Source organism: Centropristis striata, unplaced genomic scaffold (genome assembly GCF_030273125.1).
Source record: "Centropristis striata isolate RG_2023a ecotype Rhode Island unplaced genomic scaffold, C.striata_1.0 Scaffold_25, whole genome shotgun sequence".
NCBI lineage: Eukaryota > Metazoa > Chordata > Actinopteri > Perciformes > Serranidae > Centropristis > Centropristis striata.
In genome coordinates this window covers 173,745-194,395 of record NW_026739041.1, presented here as the reverse complement: position 1 = coordinate 194,395, position 20,651 = coordinate 173,745, and the positions used below count along the sequence as shown (strand labels likewise).

The following is a 20,651-nucleotide window of genomic DNA, read 5'->3' as shown; positions in this document are numbered from 1 at the left end:
CTGTATTGTCAAATACACAAAAAGAAAATGGAGCAGAAGCTGTGATCAATGTAATCTTCAATCCATTAGTTTTGAACATGAGGTTTTCTGTTTTGACAAACTGTGTGAAAGTGATTTGAAAATTCACCAGTTAACATCTACTGTTTTGGTCTTGATTGAGCTTGTGTGTAAAAGGAGTTAAAACTAATTTTAAATGTGCAAAATGTGTGTATTTTGTGTCAAAAGAAGAAGAATTGTGTTAATTGTATCATCCACACAGGCTGATGTTGTGGTAACTGTGTGAAGAGTTTTGAAAAAGCGGTAAAAGTATTGAACAACGGGTCATAGCGGTTGTGAAAAACTGTAACTTGTATGATTTCAGGTGATGTTTACACACAATATGTGAAATGTTGGACCAATAAATGCAACTGAGATTAATAGGTATTTTTAGAAGTTGTATGCCATGGTTTTTATTACAGTGCAATGAATAAATATCCTCAAATGCAGAATTTCGGTCTCAAGTTTATTTATGAAGCAAATAAAGAACAAAAACATGCTGGTTACAAAATATGAAGGAAACAGAATAGATAAGTAAAGGATATTAAACATGTCTTGTTAAAAAATACCTGTATAATATCACAAAATTACATAAACATTACAAAACAACTATATACTATAAAGTGATTGTAAATCATTATCATGTTGTCATTTAGAAGCATTGATGCATGTAGATATGTAAGATATCGTTACACAGCAACAGCTGTATGAGTTAAGCCACAAACATAGATTATATAATGAGGAAGTGCAAAGCTGTCTGTGCTGCAGGGTGCTGAGGAGGTTTAGAGTTCCTCTTTATTTAACTGTGAAGGTGTAATTTCCTGCACAGGCTTCTGTGTCCTTTTCAACATGAACTAAGAGTGAAAATAAAAGAAGCCAAAAATGGCAATATTATGAATAATCCAACCCAACATGATGAGAAGAGAGACTCAGTGTTTCTTCACTTGAGCGTAGAGATCCTCGGGGACGTCTGGCTTCTCTGCTGTCTTGGACACTTTGACCTGTGCATACAGCGTCTCCTGCTGCTGTCCACTGTCCTGCTCTGAGGACGAGGACGCTTCAGCTCTCTGATTGGAGAAGCTGATCTCTCCATAATGGATGTCTTCTTCTCTTTTGCTGGCTGGATCTTCACCATTTGGACTCTATCGAAGAATCAAACAAGAAATAATGTGAGCTTGGATCCTTCTGTGATAATATGAAAGACTAAATGGCATTTTGGAGTGAATATAGTTTCTGACCACCTCACAGCAGTAATGAAGGTGTTAAATGTGGATATGTTGCCCCTAGTGATCATTATTCTGAGTGGAGTCCCTCAGGGTTTGATTCTCGGGCCTCAGCTATTCAACATCTATGTGCTTCCACTCGGCAAACGACCTGATCCAAATGTCCAAAGTCCAGTTGACTTACTGAGTTAGTGATTAGAGAGAGTAATATATATTTTAATATGAATGCAACTTATTTCCTTCAGTTCACCTAAATCAAGACAAGCAAGCTGAATTCCGTAACAAAAAGAAATACTCAATATTATTTTTCTCAGAAGGAACCTTATATAAACATTAAAGGCGAGGATAAGTCCTTCCTCATTTATTAGAAACACATTCACTGCTCTCAAACTGATTTACCTATGCACTAACAACCAATCTTTAGTTTGACTTTAGCAGACTTGGAAAATGTTTCTGTTTCTCCAAACTGTTTTAATTCAGTGATGCATTTAAACTTAATAAACACTTCACCGTGGCATCCTATAACAGCTGGGGCACATTTCTGCTATACACTGGTCTCCAGTCAGCAATAGAGGATATTTTAAAAATAATAAATAATAATAAATCATGTCAACTTCACCAAACTTTCCTTCTGATATCGTTAAAAAAGATTCAAAGGACCCTTTGCCTTTTAGGAAACAGCAAGTGTGTCTGGAGTCAGCACCAAACACAGTGAAGCTGCTTTTAGCTACCATGCTGTAAACAGACTAAAGTAACTTCCTGATAATATCTCATGTGCTCAAATTTTATCCATTTTCACGTCCAGACTGAAGAAAGAAGTGTCTGCTGTGTGTGTTTTACAGCTGTGGAGGATGACTGTAACCAGTGTGGTGCTAACAGGTTGTCTTGTCACTTTTCTTGCCCACTTAGTGTTAGGACTGATGCTTTCACATATTCTAGAGGACACAGTCACTGTTACACAATACAACACTGTACAACAAGCTTCATTATTTTCCCACCTGAGTTGGTTGTGGAGTTTGACATTTGGACTTCAAGCACCTGGAGAGACATTAGAAAGCTTTTAGAAGAATCATTGTGCTGTTTGAGGTGAAACAGACCACATGCTGCCAGTAGAGAGTCAGGACTGAAGGACTGACAGGAGACAGATATTACTGCATGTGCATCATTACATTTCTTTAAAATATCATTTAAGATACTCACCAAACACAGATGGCGAGGCACAGGATGAAGATGATCGCTCCAAGAGCTGAACCCCATTTTAGAGCGCCAGCAGAGTTCTCTGTTCACAGAGAAAAAACATTGTCCAAGACAAAACAAAGATGAAATATAGACATGGAACCATACACGTGGAACCATTATTTGTACAGAATCATTCCTAGCAAATACAGTAAACAGTGTTACAGTGAACAAAAATGAAAGAAATAAGTAAAACAAACAAACAAGGAAATACAGAAAGGAGAGAGGGAGCAGATTCTATTAAAATCAGCAGATTCAGTTTATTTCTACATTTACCTTCAATATTAATCCATGTTGACGTCTGATCATTCGTCTGATCATGCAATCATCATTTGCAGCCACACAGTAATAATCTCCTCCCTCAGTGACATTAAGGCTGTTACAGTCTCCTCCAGCTACTCTGACGGCTCCATCTTTGCTGTTCTTGAACCAGGTGAAGCGGCTGGCGGGAGGTTTGGCTCTGCTGGAGCAGGTCAGCTTCACCCAGCTACCTGCTGACACCAAACCTGATGGACTGACGGACACTGAGGTGTTCCTGGGAGCATCTGAGGAAAATGAGAGATGAACTTTATGAGTTAAAATCAGCTGATATAAGCATGAATCACCATGTTCAGACAGGATCCAATAACAAACAGTGGCTGTCTTACATGAAACACTGAGAGTGATTCCTGCTGCTGCTGCTGTCTTCACATCTTTTCCTTCATTCACAGGATATCCTGCAGAACAGCTGATGCTGAGTCCATCATGTGTGTCTGACAGAGTGATGGTCTCCTGGATTTTAGTGGTAAAGGTTCCATCTGTGTCTTGCTCCATGATGTTGTGAGGGTCTTGTTGGAGAGTCCAGGTGAGTTTAGGAGGGGAGTGTGGACAGGGAGTGAAAGCTGAGCAGGTTATAGTGACAGACTGCTTCTCCTTCAGATCATTCACATCACCTGAGAGATTCATCCTGGGCCTCGGAGCAGAAGCTGTGCTTTCAAATCAAACACAGGTTGGACTAAAGAAATAGATTCTGATAGATAAAGAAACATGTTTTTATTTACACTCCAAAGCTAAAGGTGACACTAATGTAATGTCCCAAAATTTGACCATTTTAAAGTCAAAGTGTAACAATAGATTCAGGGTTAAATCAGAATTTAAATTCATGACAAAATGTAAAAACAAATCCTATATTTAAAAGTGTACTGCAACTGAGTTCACCGTAAAATTGTGGATTGACTAATAAATCATAATTTTCTTACCGTTAACTGTTATTTGAAGAGGATCACAAGCAGCTGTTGCCCTGAATGATGGACCATCAATCCTGAAGTAGTATGTGCCTGTGTAATCAGTGATTAAACTGGAAAATAAAGTGGTGCAGTTTTTATCACTCAGGTCTCCAGTCAGACTCATTGGGTAGATGTTATTCATCTCACTGCTGTTGAAAATCACATTGTTTGGATAATTGGCTAGATTGGTAGTGCGTTTTAATCCACACTCCAAAGATTGTTCCTGTGCTGCTGAATTCCTCTTTGTATTTAACACTAAAGTTACATGGGATCTGCAGACAAGATCCACTCAGTGCTTCCATCTTCTTTGGTGCAGAGATGAAAAGGGCTGATTCATCAAGACAAACAGCCAAAGCAGCTGTGAAATCAGACACATGATAAACATTAAAAATAAAACATGAAGAGAGAAACTAAATGTACATAAGCAGTATAGTGGTTTAGTATTGGCTATTTAAAAACATTAGTTCATAAATCCTCCATCAGCCGACCTCAGTGGTGACTAAACCCGCCTAAACTCACCACAACATTTCCAATACTGAAGCCAGTATTGTTACTTGACTTTCTAAATTCTGACTTTAAATAATAAAGGTGGCATTTCCAAATAAAAGTGACTCACCTGAAAGAAAGAAGACGCTCAGTAACATGTTGGCTGTCACCATTTTCACACTCTGGACTGTAATGACACTCATCACCTGCATTTGACAACAAGTCAATATTTTAATAAAAACACATTTTAAATGAAGCGTTTATGTTCTTTTAAAGGTTCTGGGTTTTTTTTTTTAACAGGACAATGAAACAAAACATGTTATAACATTCAAAAGACATGTTCACTGCCCCCTCCTTTTTTAACTGAAGACAAACGAACATCCTTTCAAACAACATACGTGGAAGTCTAACAAATTAAAATTCAAACAATCTGTGTACAACCAGAAGTTACTGTGGGATAATAGTTTTTAATAACCTTTAAATATAAAATCATCCATTGTGAGTTTATGATATTTATTCTGATCTAATACCTAAAGAATACAAGTAGAGTTTATGAAAAAAAAACTTTACGAAAGTAAAAAAAACAACTCTAAGACATTCAGACATGAAGAACATTTAAACTCACCAAAGGAGCTGGCAGCAGAAACAGAAACAATCAGATTTAAATCAGAGAGTTGGTGAATATGATGAGAACGGCAGCAGACCCAGGACCAGACTGGCTCTATAAGAAGAGACTGAAATAGTCTTCCTGCTCACCCTGTGAGGGAGGAAGTCAACTTTGATGTAGCTTAAACTGATCAGGGTCTAATTCACTGATTTATTCTCAGAGATTATTTCATCACCACACTACTGGAAGCCTGTATGTGTCATCATGTCAGTTAATACAAAGGTAGCAGCTGTTGTTGCACTGTGTGGCTGTACATGTATGACAGTAGGGACGATTAAAAAGAGGACAGGTTCAGAGGATAAAACTCAGGTGATGTTAGATTTGTGCACCTTGTTGCAGAACACAACTGTAAAGTGTATCATGTTCATGTCATAAAGAAGCTGCTAGAAACATTATATTACAGTCTTTTAGTGAAAGTTGGATGTTTAGAAGAACAGTAAAGTACATTTACTGACCAGCTTCCTCTCAAATGTCTCATCATTTTCTCAGGGCTGTGTTGAAAACACGTCAGTGCAGCTCTCACCACTTCTCTTTACCACTTTATCTCATCAACCGGATGAACCGCATGCTATCAACACGCAGCATCTTCAGCACCAAGACAAACACACAGTCACATAGATGGCACAGGGTTTCTATCTGATGAATGTGATGTTTGTACTGCGTGTTACTGCAGAGAAACATGTTTCCTTGTCCTGAATCCTCACAAGCTCTTCAGGTGATGAAAGAACTTAGAACTGAGCAGTTATCATGAAGCCCAGTGGGGGAATGTAACTCAGTACATTTACTCAACTATTGTTCAAGTTCAAGTCTTTTCTTTTCAGGACACTTCCTACTTCTACTCCACTACAACTCACAGGAATATTTGACTTTATGTCACCACAATGATATTAAGTCACTTGAAACTTTGGAAATTAGATTTTTGACTGCAAACATATGAGTTAATATAAAATATGATGTTTCTACCTGTAGGGGTAAAAGCTAATTTAGGTCAATTTTGCTATCGGAAATTGACTAAATTAATATTTAATACTTTAAATGAATTAAAGTTACTCTCGGGGCACCACCCATTCACGTAGGAATGGGAAAGATAGCAAAAATCACAGTCTCAAATCTTAAAAGTCAATGAATCCTTGACGTGTCACAGGTTGGCTTTCACACAATATTTCATAAACAATACCAGGAAACTTCTTGTTAAAATAGGAAAAATATTTATTTACGGTAATAATATCCAAGTAAAATACTGTAAATTACAAATAAGGCACACAGTAATAGTAATATTATGTACGAAGCTATGTATGTGTGTGTATAACTATGTATGTAAGTATAGGCGTCTATGTGTATTGAGGTGAGTGTATGTGTAGACGAAATGAGAGAGAGTGTGTGTGTGTGTGTGTGTGTGTGTGTGTGTGTGAGAGAGAGAGAGAAAGAGAGAGAGGAGGGGCGGAGAGGGAGAGAAGTTGCGAACGCCCCCTCCTTTTGGGGTGGTACGCGCAAGATGGCTGCCGCGTACTACCCAGGTAGAATAAACACGCCAACAATGGGGGTTGAGTGCCCACGTGGCGTCGAGAAACAAAGCGCACAGTAACGTGGGTGACTTAGCGTTGGAGTTTGAACACAACGACCAAACCAACCACGGAAACAGCGCCTTGGGTTCTTTATGCACGGCGTGCGTAAAAGAGAGGCAGAGAGAGGGAGAGAAAGCGAGAGAGAAACGGCGAAGAAGCCGGTCGGGGGTCGCTCACAGTTAAACTGACCGTGCCGGTCAAACACAAATAACACCTCTACAATGCAGTAATAACACCAGCAAAATAAGAATGAGAAAGAGAGAGAGAGAGAGAGAGAGAGAGATGGAGAAAACAGCGCACCAAAGTAATACAACTACAGTAACACAAAACAGTAAAATTCACAAACAGATTTAAAAGAAAAACCTTTCTTAACTAAGATCTGCCCAGATATATTAAGCCCTTACTTGAGAGAAATCGTTCCGTGATTTCTCAGCTGATTCGGTCAGGCGGCGTGGAAACACGTGGAGCTGATCAGCTGTTCGTCGGCCTCGAGAGTCCCTTGCAATGAGCGGCAGGCTTCGTGGCACGGCGGTGTTTAATACTCGTCAGTAATAAACAGACTATTATCCTCGGATGAAGGATGCAGGGAAAAAGTGTCGACAAAGAAAAAGAAAAAGGGAATCTGGTCGCCTTTTTCCTTTGAAGTTATTCACTGTCCCTTAGTGAATAAATAAGCCGGTTGGTTTTCTCCGTCCTTAAAAACGTTGCACAAAGGTAATTAATCTGAGTTTACTCTGGCCAAAAAGCAAACTTTAGAAAAACTATGGTCCCTTTGTCTTGTTCAAAAAAAGGAGGGAAAACAATTCTGGTACCTGGAACACGTCTCTTTAGGTCAATGGAATACCTGAGAACGAAGGAGCAGCGGGCTGCGTTTGGTTTTTGTAAACCGCGCTCAGCTCTTGCGAGCGTCACCGGTCAGTGGTCAGTTGGCCAATGAGTGTTGAGGAGAGGACCCCCAGGGTGGGGCTCCGCACAGGTTTTGCAATATCAAAATGGCCGTCAATTAACATAATCCCTCGTGGTTTGAAACAAAGGACAGTACATGTGGTTTAAGGCGTTAACAGCTGGCTTTGTCCTTACAGTCCCCCCTTTGGTCCTGGGGTTGTGGTTCCAGCCATGAGCCTCAGGAGAAAACCAAGGTTAAGACAGTTCATTTATCCTGAGTGATTCAGGAGTTCTGATATATTTCAACAGTCCTTATTATGGGCTTTATATCTGGGCAGAGACAAAAGGGCACATCTGGGCATATGTATTTACATAACTAACTAACTATGCTGAATTTAAATGAAAGAAAAACACAGAAGATATCACATTTTTCTAAACCAGGTCACAAAGAAACACACCGAGAACAAAGAGAAATTGTGTAACTTTTGATTACCAAATCCTAGTTTGGATGGTACAGAGGTGAGAGGAGAAAGGAGAGGTTGAAGCTAGAGAGCAGAATCGCGCTTGAAACGCGGTGGAATGTGGGTTATGTCATTTAATCTGTGGTGTAATGTTTGTATTTTCTTGTGTAAGATGTAACATGATAGGCATGCATGGGTGGTGTATGATGCATTCAAATCTGAGGGGTGAAGTATGCTGCCTATCTATGGACGTACAATTGTGGGGTCTCCTCCCCCCCTTTGGGGCTGGGGGGCCGCTCAAAGTCTGGTATCTTATTTGGATCATTATTTTGCTTAGGCTGGAAGTGAACCTCTTTCCCAGGAGGGAAGTGGTTGCCTCCTCTGAACTTCTGTGGGGGTCCGCAGCGGTCATTGCTCTGATTATTCCACCCACCCTGTGATGGTCGATGGAAGTTCTGCTGGGGCCAGCTGCGGCCATTCCTTTGGTTCTGCCAACCCCCCTTTGATGATCGAGGAAAGTTTTGATGGGGCCAGCTGCGGCCATTTGTCTGCTTATGGCCCTGTGGTGGTTGGGAGGAGTTCTTAGGGGCCGTTTCCATGGGCGGCCTAGAGGATGGCGTTTCGGCACCCTCCAACTCCAGTCCTGCATTTTCAGAGGACTGGATGCGTAGGACTTTGACGTCCTCTTCTGCCCTGTCCACTGGACGTACAATGGTTTCCCAAGTCGACTGAGCCTCCTTTCGGATTTGACTCATCGTGGGCTTACCCTGTTTGCACGTCAGTGTGACATGGGTCCTTATACACGGGTGGAGGTTGTGGAGGAAGAGGGATTTGAAACCTCTGTCTTCCTCAAGACCCGGTTCATTGCTGCCCTGGAAATATGCAGTCCTTAAACGCCTATAATACTCACAGGGAGATTCTAGACGCTTGTGCAATATTCTAATGGCACTGAGAGTGGCAGTTGTCTCATCAGTGAAAGGCGAGTATTCCTCGCGTAGGACCCTGGTGAGCTTACTATAGCTGTCCCTGACATGTGGCGGTTGAGTTTCGACGAAAGCATGGACACTCCTAGACGTGGTTTTCCAGATGAGTTTGAGCTTTTCGTGTGAGGTAGCGTGTGGCAGGTCTGTCAGGCAGTGTTCGATTTCCCTGAGGTAATCGTTGATGTTGGCGTCTTTACCATTTGGGACAAAACGCTCAACATCATGTGCCAAGGAGTCAAGCTGACGCATGCATAGACCACTGGAGCGATGTTCAAGAGGTCTGCCTGACTCCCGGGAAGATGAGCGTCTGCGCCAGCGGCGGTCACTGTGGCGTGACCGGAGGGAATGCCACCTTGGTGGTGAGGGCGATGCGCTGCCCGAAGAGCAAGAGGGAGACCGCCGAGAAGTGGTTCTCCTTCTGAGTGGGGGAGGTGAATGTGATTCCCACTGACCTGTAGGGATATATTCAAGACCGGGACACTCAGGTGATGAGGGTCGTGTGCTAGTTGGACGGTAAGAGGAATGTTTAAGGGCGCGAGCCTCGGGAGACCTTGCCCTATCACGGGTAGAGTGAGAGTGGTCAAGAGCCTCTCGGGCTTCCTGAAGCCTGACCTGTTGGGCCCTGGCGTCACTCTCCTCCTCTTTAATGACCTTATTTTGCTCTTCCAACTTCCTCATCGCATCGTCACGATCGCGGAGTGTTTCTGTGAAATCCCGCAAAGTTTCATGTACATCCTCTAGCTCATTACTTAAAGACTGAATCTTTGAGTCTTTTCGGCGAACCTCCTCACTGACAGCTGCCAACTGTAGTTGGGTCTTATGCTGTTGAAGGAGGAACAGCCTGCCTACCTCTTCCTGGATAGTGAGTTGCTTCCCCTGTGGGTCTCTAATCTGTGCCACCAATTCAGCTGTCTCTGAATCGCACTGGGCCAGCGTGTAGCTGTCCAGTTCTTCCTTATCCTCAGGGTGGACATTAAGGAGATCTGCCACCATGTTAGACAGCGTCTGCTCCTCTTCCCTAAACTCTGCAACTACGGAAGCTGAGTGGGAAGTCATCTCTTATTCTGTCAAGAGGAATACAGCAAAATAATCTCTCTCTGGAGATTCACACCAATCTAGTGATTTATAACCACTCAGCTTCAAATCAGTCCACTTGGGGTCACTGATTTATTTTATTACCTTTTAGATAATAATAACACACAGGGGCCAAACCTGTGGCTTAGAAGTACCGCTGTACTTAACTTGGACTGGGTGTCAACTGAGGAGAACCCACTACTACCAGGAAGTTTTTATTCCAACACTGGTGCACAGAGCCGGGCCTGTGGCTTACAAATGCCGCTGTATTTAAACAACACAAAAAGGGGGTTTCTGCGAGGGACCACCCGTCACAAAGGGTCTTAAACAAAAATAAAATTATTATCTATTGATAATAATGCACAGTTTACTGTTACTCGCTGTTTACTTGCTGTTAACTTGCTGTTTACTTGCTTTAGCTTAGCTGGTTAACAAACAAAACCAAAAGCAGGTTAAACAACCAAAAGAAAAGGGGCTGGGTATTACTAAAAAAAAAATAATCCTCTCTACACAACAGTAACAGACTTGGTGACAAAGCACAACAATAACGAAAAGTTAGAAACACAAACCAATACTGCTGAGCTCAGTAACACAACACAACACAACACTGCGAAACGTATAAACACTACACAGTACAGAGCTTAGCACAACACTGCAACACTGCAAAGCATATAAACACTACACAATACAGAGCTTAGCACAACACTGCAATACTGTACCACTGTAGTCACCACAATAAACTATTCTTGACCTTAACACTCTATTCCTGAAAAGGGACGGGGAAGAGCTGTAGCTACAACCACTATATTAAATATTGTTAATAATTACAATGCTTAATTATTATAATAAAATAACTACAAAAAATATTTAATTATCATTTATGAAATATTGTGCAAAGCCAGCAATATCATGGCCTCACACGGGGCACCAAAATATGTAGGGGTAAAAGCTAATTTAGGTCAAGTTTGCTATCGGAAATTGACTAAATTAATATTTAATACTTTAAATGAATTAAAGTTACTCTCGGGGCACCACCCATTCACGTAGGAATGGGAAAGATAGCAAAAATCACAGTCTCAAATCTTAAAAGTCAATGAATCCTTGACGTGTCAGAGGTTGGCTTTCACACAATATTTCATAAACAATACCAGGAAACTTCTTGTTAAAATAGGAAAAATATTTATTTACAGTAATAATATCCAAGTAAAATACTGTAAATTACAAATAAGGCACACAGTAATAGTAATATTATGTACGAAGCTATGTATGTGTGTGTATAACTATGTATGTAAGTATAGGCGTACTACCCAGGTAGAATAAACACACCAAACAATGGGGGTTGAGTGCCCACGTGGCGTCGAGAAACAAAGCGCACAGTAACGTGGGTGACTTAGCGTTGGAGTTTGAACACAACGACCAAACCAACCACGGAACAGCGCCTTGGGTTCTTTACGCACGGCGTGCGTAAAAGGGAGGCAGAGAGAGGGAGAGAAGGCGAGAGAGAAACGGCGAATAAGCCGGTCGGGGTCGCTCACCGTTAAACTGACCGTGCCGGTCAAACACAAATAACACCTCTACAATGCAGTAATAACACCAGCAAAATAAGAATGAGAAAGAGAGAGAGAGAGAGCGAGAGAGAGAGAGAGAGAGAGATGGAGAGAACAGCGCACCAAAGTAATACAACTACAGTAACATAAACAGTAAAATTCACAAACAGATTTAAAAGAAAAACCTTTCTTAACTAAGATCTGCCCAGATATATTAAGCCCTTACTTGAGAGAAATCGATCCGTGATTTCTCAGCTGATTCGGTCAGGCGGCGGTGGCGGCGGCGTGGAAACACGTGGAGCCGATCAGCTGTTCGTCGGCCTCGGAGAGTCCCTTGCAATGAGCGGCAGGCTTCGTGGCACGGCGGTGTTTACTACTCGTCAGTAATAAACAGTCTATTATCCTCGGATGAAGGATGCAGGGAAAAAGTGTCGACAAAGAAAAAGAAAAAGGGAATCTGGTCGCCTTTTTCCTTTGAAGTTATTCACTGTCCCTTAGTGAATAAATTAGCCGGTTGGTTTTCTCCGTCCTTAAAAACGTTGCACAAAGGTAATTAATCTGAGTTTACTCTGGCCAAAAAGCAAACTTTAGAAAAACTATGGTCCCTTTGTCTTGTTCAAAAAAAGGAGGGAAAACAATTCTGGTACCTGGAACACGTCTCTTTAGGTCAATGGAATACCTGAGAACGAAGGAGCAGCGGGCTGCGTTTGGTTTTTGTAAACCGCGCTCAGCTCTTGCGAGCGTCATCGGTCAGTGGTCAGTTGGCCAATGAGTGTTGAGGACAGGACCCCCAGGGTGGGGCTCCGCACAGGTTTTGCAATATCAAAATGGCCGTCAATTAACATAATCCCTCGTGGTTTGAAACAAAGGACAGTACATGTGGTTTAAGGCCTTAACAGCTGGCTTGGTCCTTACAAGCTGTACCATGTAAACAGATGCTAATCAGTTCCTTTCCTTCTCTTCCCAGTCCTGACCATTTTATATAACATAATATCGGAACAATTGCTTAAAAAATATAATGAAAATTATCAAAAAAAATCCTTTTGATCCATTTTGATCACAGTGGCCTCCTTTAGGACACCTTTGGTAGCTGAGCCAGGGAATAGAGAGAGTCATTTTCATCGCTTTCACACTGATTTGGTTGAGATTGCCCAGTAGGTTCGATTTGTCCTTTGGGTAGTTGAGCAACAGAATACACCAGGTCACATTGTGGATCTGTGACTCTGCTGTCTGCAGATACCCCCCTTGAATTGACCTCACACCTGATAGCTGAATTGAAAGAAACATCACAGCGATTACCAGTCCCAGCTGTGTCTTGGTGGTGGGAATAATTAGCATAGAGACAAGCTGAGTCAGTCGGGCCTTCAGGTCTGATTTCATCATATTCAACAGCCTTAAAAAAGAAAACAGGAAGAAAAAATGTGGTAAGAAACATTAAAAAGCACAGAGGGCATGGTTGCAACCCCTTAAAAAGGTCAGTCAAATGTTGGAACATTATCAAAACACTACTAACACCTCTTAAAATGGGACACAAACTGAAAGTGAATGTAACAGCTCGCTACCAGTGCCGGTACACACCAATCACGTGTGAAACAATGCAGAGAAGAATTGATGCTGTTATGAAGGCAAAGGGTGGTCACACCAAGTATTGCTTTGATGAAGAATTTTCTTCTGTTCCCTCACTTTGCATTTTTTTATTTGATAAAAAATAAACTATTAACATTTTTATTTTTTGAGGCATTCTTAACAACAGCATTTTCACACCTGCCTCAAACTTTTGCACAGTACTGTTATAGATATACGTACATTTGTAATGAATGTGGAAATTAGTTTCAGAGAACAAAACTTTTTTTGTATCAGGCTGTAAACATGTTTCTTTTTGTTGCAAAAGTTAGGAATTTTGACATGGGTGACGATAAGAATTCAATCTCAGAGCCCTCAGAGTAAAGGCACACTAATTACACTCCCTTAATGCCACTTTCTCACTGAAGACAAGTCCAAGAGTTCTGTTGTTCTGATGTTTCTGAAGTGATATTGGAAGATAGGCAGACAAGTCTCATTCTGACCTGTGAATCTTCAGTGTCTGGAACACTTCTGATCTGTCTGAATTTAGCTGTGGGTAATTATACAATACACACCCATTGTAATCTCAGAATTTCTCCAAAAATGATCATGGTCATTGAACAGGGATTGATAAAAAACTATATGACCTATCGAAACGGGGATTAATACACCGATACACAAGACTTGTGTCTGCTGTTTAAAGTTTAAATGGAGTCTCTAGGTGGCAGTTTTTTGGGAATTCATATTCTGTAGAGAAAAGTAATAGCACACCGATCCCGATCAAACCGCATGTTTTGATATATAATTTGTCCTGCAACTTTTCAAGTTGTAGGACTAGTAGCGGGACGAAATTGCGTCCGGAAGAGGAAGAAGAAGAAATCCACAGTATAACAGTAATGCTCAGGGCAAAGCCCACTCAAATATAATTTGGGATACAAAAGCCAAGAGTTGAATTAAAGGTGCAGTCCGACTGTCTCTCTGACCTGCTAGTGATGGCTAATGGCTGCTGGGATTGGATAAGAAATGTGCCTTTATAATTTCAGACCTCAGTGGCTTCTCTGGGGCTCCCAAAGTAGCCCAAAATGTGTAAAATGAGCAAAAAAAATAGTTCACTAGCAGCTTGTGCCTTCATCATATATTGGGGAAACAGCTGTTTTAAGTCTACATAAATATACTGATATTGGTACCAACTATGTCCTGATATCTTGATGGGAAGAGGGCAAAACTGTAAGGCTTTAATCAAGGGAAACACTGACAGGGGGCACCTTGACCTCTGACCTCTGAGATATCAAAATGAAGGAAAATGGGTTCTTTGCATACCCACAAGTCTCCCCCTGACAGACATGCCCACTGTATGCAAATCACATTCAGTGAGGGTCAAAAACCCAGTCCTTTTTCTCATGCAGTTCAAACATGTGGGGGGTAAGTACGTTAAGTGAGCTGTTTCTGTGGGAGAGTCCACTTGGTTTCACAACTAAATTAGAATAAAACTCACCTCTTGTGCATCTTTTTGTGGCGTACGAGCACTTGACAGAACTTCTGTAAACACAAACAACAGTGTTAGTGAACAGATCTGATCAGGGCGTTACTGTTGTAACACGTATATGCAGTGTGTGTGGGGGCTTGTGGGTCTTACTCAGTTGATGCTTCCTCATTTTGTGCATAAGCTTCAGTAAGACCATCAGTATGGTTATTACGACGATGGCACCGACAGTTACATATGTCACACGTCCTGGACCGAGACAGAGAACGAAGGAGATAGATGAGAAAAAAAGCTTTCATTGTACCAAGAACAACCCACTCTGTATATCCTCTGAGATATTCTGAACTAATGGAAAAAATTCAAAAGTTTAAAATTCTACTGAAGTGCTCAAATTAAGGTGGCAGGCATGACTGATGTTCACTAAACATGTGACACTGGCAATGTATCTGAACATACAGTATGTTTATTGTATTAATATTCAACCCCGTTTCCAGAGAAGTTGGGATGTTGTGTAAAACATAGATAAAAGGAAATGTATCAAAGTCAAAATTCAGAGTTTATATTTACAACAAAAAAAAAAAACTCGCCTTTAGGGGTGGGAGGAGGGTTCGGATTAGACCATAAATAAATAAAAAACAAAGCCAAAGCTCACAACAGAAGAACTGTAAGGCCAAAATGCATGTATGAAGCTTCATTGAAAAGTCACATATTCTAGAGTCTGCATTTAAGCTCCACCCCTGCAAGCATATTGTTCTTTCAATTGAATATATGTCATAAAAGATTCTGACACATTCTGTTTTATTTTCATTTTAAATGTTCCAACTTTTTTGAAATTGGGGTTGTATTTACAGCGACATTTTAATACTAATTCATTTTTTTTAAAGCACTGACGATACTGTCTGACCATGTTTTTGTTCATTTTATACAAGTGTAATAATGATTTTGGTTATTATTAAGAAAAACATGGAAAATGTCTAGATATCAGCTCTTAAATTAAACTCGCATGAGCTATTTTTGTTGTTATCATTATATTTGCCCAAACAAATGTACCTTACGTTGTACCAGGCTTTAAAATGAACAAGAAATAGAAGAAAACAATGGTCTAATATTTTTTCCATGACTGTATATATTTATTCATTAATCAAGCTTGCAATTGTTTATCTCAGGATTGGATTTCAACATCTTCATGTACTTATAAAGCAAAGTAAAGTATATATGTATATGTTTCTACATTGTTGTTGAGATGAGTGCACTTACCAGCTGCTGGTGCTGCTGATGCAGTAGGTGTTGGTGTATCAAGGGTGGTGTCTGATGAGAAGACATCAGTAATAATATCTGAGCTGTCTGAAGACGTAGTGGAGCTGTATGGAGCTGAGAATGACAGCGTGGACACAATGAGGGGTTTTGGAGTCGCCTTGGGACTGGAAGACTTGGCTGAAAATAACAGACAATAAATATTAATGTATCAACAATTTAGACAGAGGAATTGTATTAAAAACTAAATGAAGAGCACTTACCATCTGTAACTTTAAGATTCACCGTTATAAAGGAATCTGTGCCCCATCTGTCCGCTCCACAATAATATGTGCCAGAGTCTGACTTATGGAGATTCTTGATGGTCACAAATAAACTTTCTCCTGAGTTAGTTAACACTACTCTGTCTTTATATGTAGTTTTTTGAAATGCTGCTTTGTTGATGATGTGTACCTTATCTGTGCATGGACTGTAACAAAAGTACTTATCGTTTTCCCTTACATTACCCCATGTGTTCCACCCTGAGCATGTGAAGTGGACCCTTTCCCCGACACGGCCATTTATGTTGAGAGTCTCCATCCCCACAACACTCAGAGCTACAAGTGGAAACAAAGGAAACATACATCAGTGTATAAATTAATTAAAATATGCAGATTTCTTTAAATACAGATGCATGTTTTTATTTGTTATGAAAAAAAACTTTTGCAAAACAAAAAACACATCATGAGAGCTAAGAAATGCAGCAGTTATAAAGGGGCTATGGTAGGTGCAAATACAGAGAACACATAAATAAACAGATAGATAAAATAACTCACCAGAAAGAAGACAACAGTACACGTAGATTTTAATCATAGTGAATATGACGGGCAAAGATAAAAAAAAATGAAGTATACATGAATCAACAGGTTGGTCCTACTAAGGCTTCACAGAGACCCTTCACTTCCCCTTCCTCTCGCCCTCAAAGGTTGCAGAAGCTCCTCCCTTTTTCTTTGAACACACACACACACACACACAGACACACACACACACACACACACACACACACACACACTCATAGAAAAGGTAGATACTGTATTTATTTGTAAAGGATAATTTGTGTGTGCATGACTTTCAATAACCACAGTGGCACAAACAGGAAGTTTGCTTGACCTCATGCAGAGAACGACACTTTGCAGAGTTCTTATAAAAAAACACCTTACGCTTTACAAGGGACACTGGGCTGCATTTATAGAGGGGCTATGGTAGGTGCAAATAAACAAACAAATAATGAAATTAAAAATATCCCAACAGAAAGAAGACAACAGTACGTGTAGATTTCAATCTGGGCGTACTGTTGTCTACAATGAAGTACACAAATCATCACGTTGGTCCAACCACAGTCTTCACAGTTTCCCTTCACTTCCTCCTTCGCTCACCCTTTTAAAGGTGGCAGCTCACACACACACACACACACACACACACAGACACACACACACACACACACACACACACACACAGACACAGACACACACACACGGAAAACATACAGATTAACATGTAAGATTATGATAGTTTGTGTACAAAACAGAAAACCATATATATCCTAGCCTATTCAGTTTGGGGTTGTATCCTAACACCCTGGTCATATCAAGAAACCAAAAAGAATCTTGTAAACACATGTTTACTCCAGACAACATGCTCCATGGCTTTATCATGGAGAAACACAGAACCCACACACAGGCCCACGGTTCAGGAGATGACTGATTGTTTTGGTTTGGAAAAGATAACTCATAGTTTGAAAAGGAAAATGGAACCTTTTGATAGAATGTGGGCCCTTACCAACTGTTGGATGGTTAATGTACGTGACAAAGTGAAGACAATAAGAATCTACCAGAGACCTGAGCTGATTAATAACAGGAGACAGCTTGAGGCTGCTGGTCGGCTCTTTGACTGGAACCAAATGTAGCGCTTGTATAGATGTGTGGATGTATATAGATGTATAAAGCTGAGCTTATGTTTGCATATATAATTCTGTTTCATCAAACAAAATCGGCGCTCCAGTCTTGTAAACAGTATTATTTTGGGAAGCTGTCAGTTTATGCATTCATGAACAGATTATTCATTTTTTCTATTAGTACCCTTTTTGTAGCGTTATTGCATGCTTGCTAACATCAAACTTAATTTTAGAGATTACACAGAACAGAGACAGAGTCTATGGAAACGGTGCAATTTCTAAAAACATTGCTCCTGCCCAAATATTGTTTAGGTTTTTATTACCCTATTTGTTACCTTTTTTTTAAATGTATTTATTTTTTATTGTGTGGTCCCATTTGCCTTTGTCATAGATATTTCATCTAATGTTTGTGTGATGTTTGTCAGTGGGTGTTAATGTTCTTTGAAAACAATAAATACATTGAAATACAAAAAAAACCCCAAGAAACAAAATTACATACTGCATTTATTTGTGAAGTATAATTTGTGTGAGCATGAATTACATTTTTTATAACCTCAGTGGCACAAACAGGAAGTGTGCTTGACCGCATGCAAGTGACGCCTGTCAGCATGTCTACATGCAGCAACTTAAAAGCAACAAGAAACAACAACAAGAATTTACATTGCTTTTATGAAAAAACATCTCATGCTTAACTGTTTTTCTTTTGTATGAAATTCAAATTCCAAATAAATAAGCATGAGACAAAGCATTTCAGCTTCAGTGTTTAGTATCATCACTGACTAGAAATATTCACTTTTATTCAAGCCAGTAATGGATTTAAAATGAATCTGATCACTTTGTTAAAAAACAAAATCACCCAAGTCATGCCTATTTACAGCACTAACCATCACAAAGTATCAGTTCTTAATCTTGAAATTGAGCAATAACTAATTTTAACGAACTTCTGTTCATGTGGCATGAATTGGCAAGAGTACAAAGCAGAATAGCAAAATAATTATTCATACTTGTGCTATTTTGAACGGTTCCAACTCTAAGAGCCACTGGTTGTATCCATCTCCATCGACTCCACAGCAGCATTCTGTGAAAATAAAAAAGATTCAATGTTAGAGAATAGAACTGAAAGATTGATTGATTTCCCTCCTTTTTGTGTCAGGCACACATAATGCCCAGCGCTCGTGGGTTTACAGGACACCCAAAAAACAGCTGCATTGGCTCAACATTTTATTGTAAAATGATAGATTTACATGTTTTTTTACAGCTCGTTCTTCAACAAAATATTCTGCCTTCTCCCCCAAGATTGACAAATAAAATCACCTTCCAAAATAAGTCCCTTTCTTGAAACAAAAGCTCAAGATTTTTATCGTCATTCAGCCTAAATAAAGCAACATTAATGGAGGAAATTTGAGGATATAAATTATGTACCTTTTATTCAAAGACAGAACAGTAAAACTAGAAAAATTAAATGATTTTTGAAGGTTCCCATGAAGTAAAACTATAATCTTCAAAAATAGATTGAATCACTTAATGATGCATAGTGTTACAACTTGTTCACAGAAACACCAGAAGCATAGTGAGACACAGGACACAGCCATGTCCCAGTCTAATCCCAGATAGGAAATGGAAAGAGAAAGAGAATAATGTGTGGAGAGGCAGGATATACATTCAGTGGTATTTCTCTAATCAGGATGTAATCTAATACTACAAATTAATAAATCAGAGTTGTGTCATGCAGTAGAGGTGTGAAGGGCCATACCTCTCCAGTGGTTGTGATAGTGCTGTAGACTTGGTCTTCATCCATCGTCACTGGGTGGAGTGATTGGTAGACTCCATCAGGACCTGCACTCTGTGGGAACATGATGGATTTATATTATCTGACTATTCTTAAATTAACAGAGTAAAAGAAAATGCACTCTTTTACTTTTTTATTTTAATGAGAAGACAATGCACATTCAGTGACATTACTCGAATCCAAATGTAATCTAATACTGCAAATTAATAAATCAAAGTGGTGACAGTTTTGTGGACGGGTGCAGTGTCTGATGCAGTCCACCAGGACCTGCCCTCAGGGAGAACATAACATTTTGGTGTTATCAGACTATCAAATTCAGTAGAATGAAAGTCACATTTAACTTAAAGTTGATCCATTTGTGCAACTTACTGAATGTACAACATGATCTCTTTGTGAAAGTAACCAAAATGCCTTTAAGGTTAGTAGCTGGGAGACAAGAGTGGAAAATATTCATATTTTTTAGGCCATTTTAAATTCAGCACAAGCTTATGTCATTTATTATTTTATTTTTCTGCTGATATGATATTGACATGATAGCTCTGTTGCTGTTGTCCTTCAAAGTTGTGACATGCAGTAGAGGTGTGAAGGGCCATACCTTTCCAGTGGTTGTGATAGTGCTGTAGACTTGGTCTTCATCCATCGTCACTGGGTGGAGTGATTGGTAGACTCCATCAGGACCTGCACTCTGTGGGAACATGATGGATTTATATTATCTGACTATTCTCAAATTAGTGAATTTAGCACAAGCTGATGTCATTTATTATTTTATTTTTCTGCTGATATGATATTGACACAGTAACTCTGTTGCTGTGGTCGTTCAAAGTTGTGACATGCAGTAGATGTGTACTACTACTACTACTACTACTACTACAACTACTACTACTACTTCTACCACTACTACCAAGAAGAAGAAGAAGAAGAAGAAGAAGAAGAAGAAGAAGATTTTTTTCATATTTTCTTTTTAAACACCACTTTATTTACAGTTGGCACATAACAAAACAAACAGTTACTTATTAAAAAAATCAGTTTAAAAATGATGCAAATTCCAGTTCTTTACTGATCACCTGGCACAAAAGCTCTTTATGAGCCCACTGTTGTGCAAAAACATCTAAATTTCCCGTGACCCTGTCGAAGCAAAACTGCAGCTTCAGTCTGGCCTTCACATTGTACCTCCACAGGGTCACAGCATCAAGAGTCCACC

General features: G+C 39.9%; 1 protein-coding gene, 1 long non-coding RNA gene and 1 pseudogene across 2 annotated transcripts; all 3 read right to left on the bottom strand.

The window, feature by feature from the left end:
* Window positions 1-617: 617 nt before the first annotated feature.
* LOC131967747 (uncharacterized) lies at window positions 618-2,787 on the bottom strand. The gene is made up of 4 exons (XR_009393818.1): window positions 2,772-2,787; window positions 2,460-2,538; window positions 2,258-2,297; window positions 618-1,178 (listed from the first exon to the last, which is right to left on the bottom strand). It is a non-coding gene; the product is annotated as an uncharacterized LOC131967747 (long non-coding RNA).
* A 32-nt stretch (window positions 2,788-2,819) lies between these two features.
* LOC131967725 (vascular cell adhesion protein 1-like) lies at window positions 2,820-4,419 on the bottom strand (annotated as a pseudogene).
* An 8,081-nt stretch (window positions 4,420-12,500) lies between these two features.
* On the bottom strand, window positions 12,501-16,580 carry LOC131967724 (uncharacterized). Its single transcript, XM_059328666.1, has 6 exons — window positions 16,544-16,580; window positions 15,992-16,324; window positions 15,732-15,908; window positions 14,628-14,723; window positions 14,487-14,530; window positions 12,501-12,821 (listed from the first exon to the last, which is right to left on the bottom strand). The coding sequence occupies exons 1-6, from the start codon at window positions 16,578-16,580 to the stop codon at window positions 12,501-12,503; spliced, it is 1,008 nt and encodes a 335-aa protein (XP_059184649.1).
* Window positions 16,581-20,651: the final 4,071 nt, after the last annotated feature.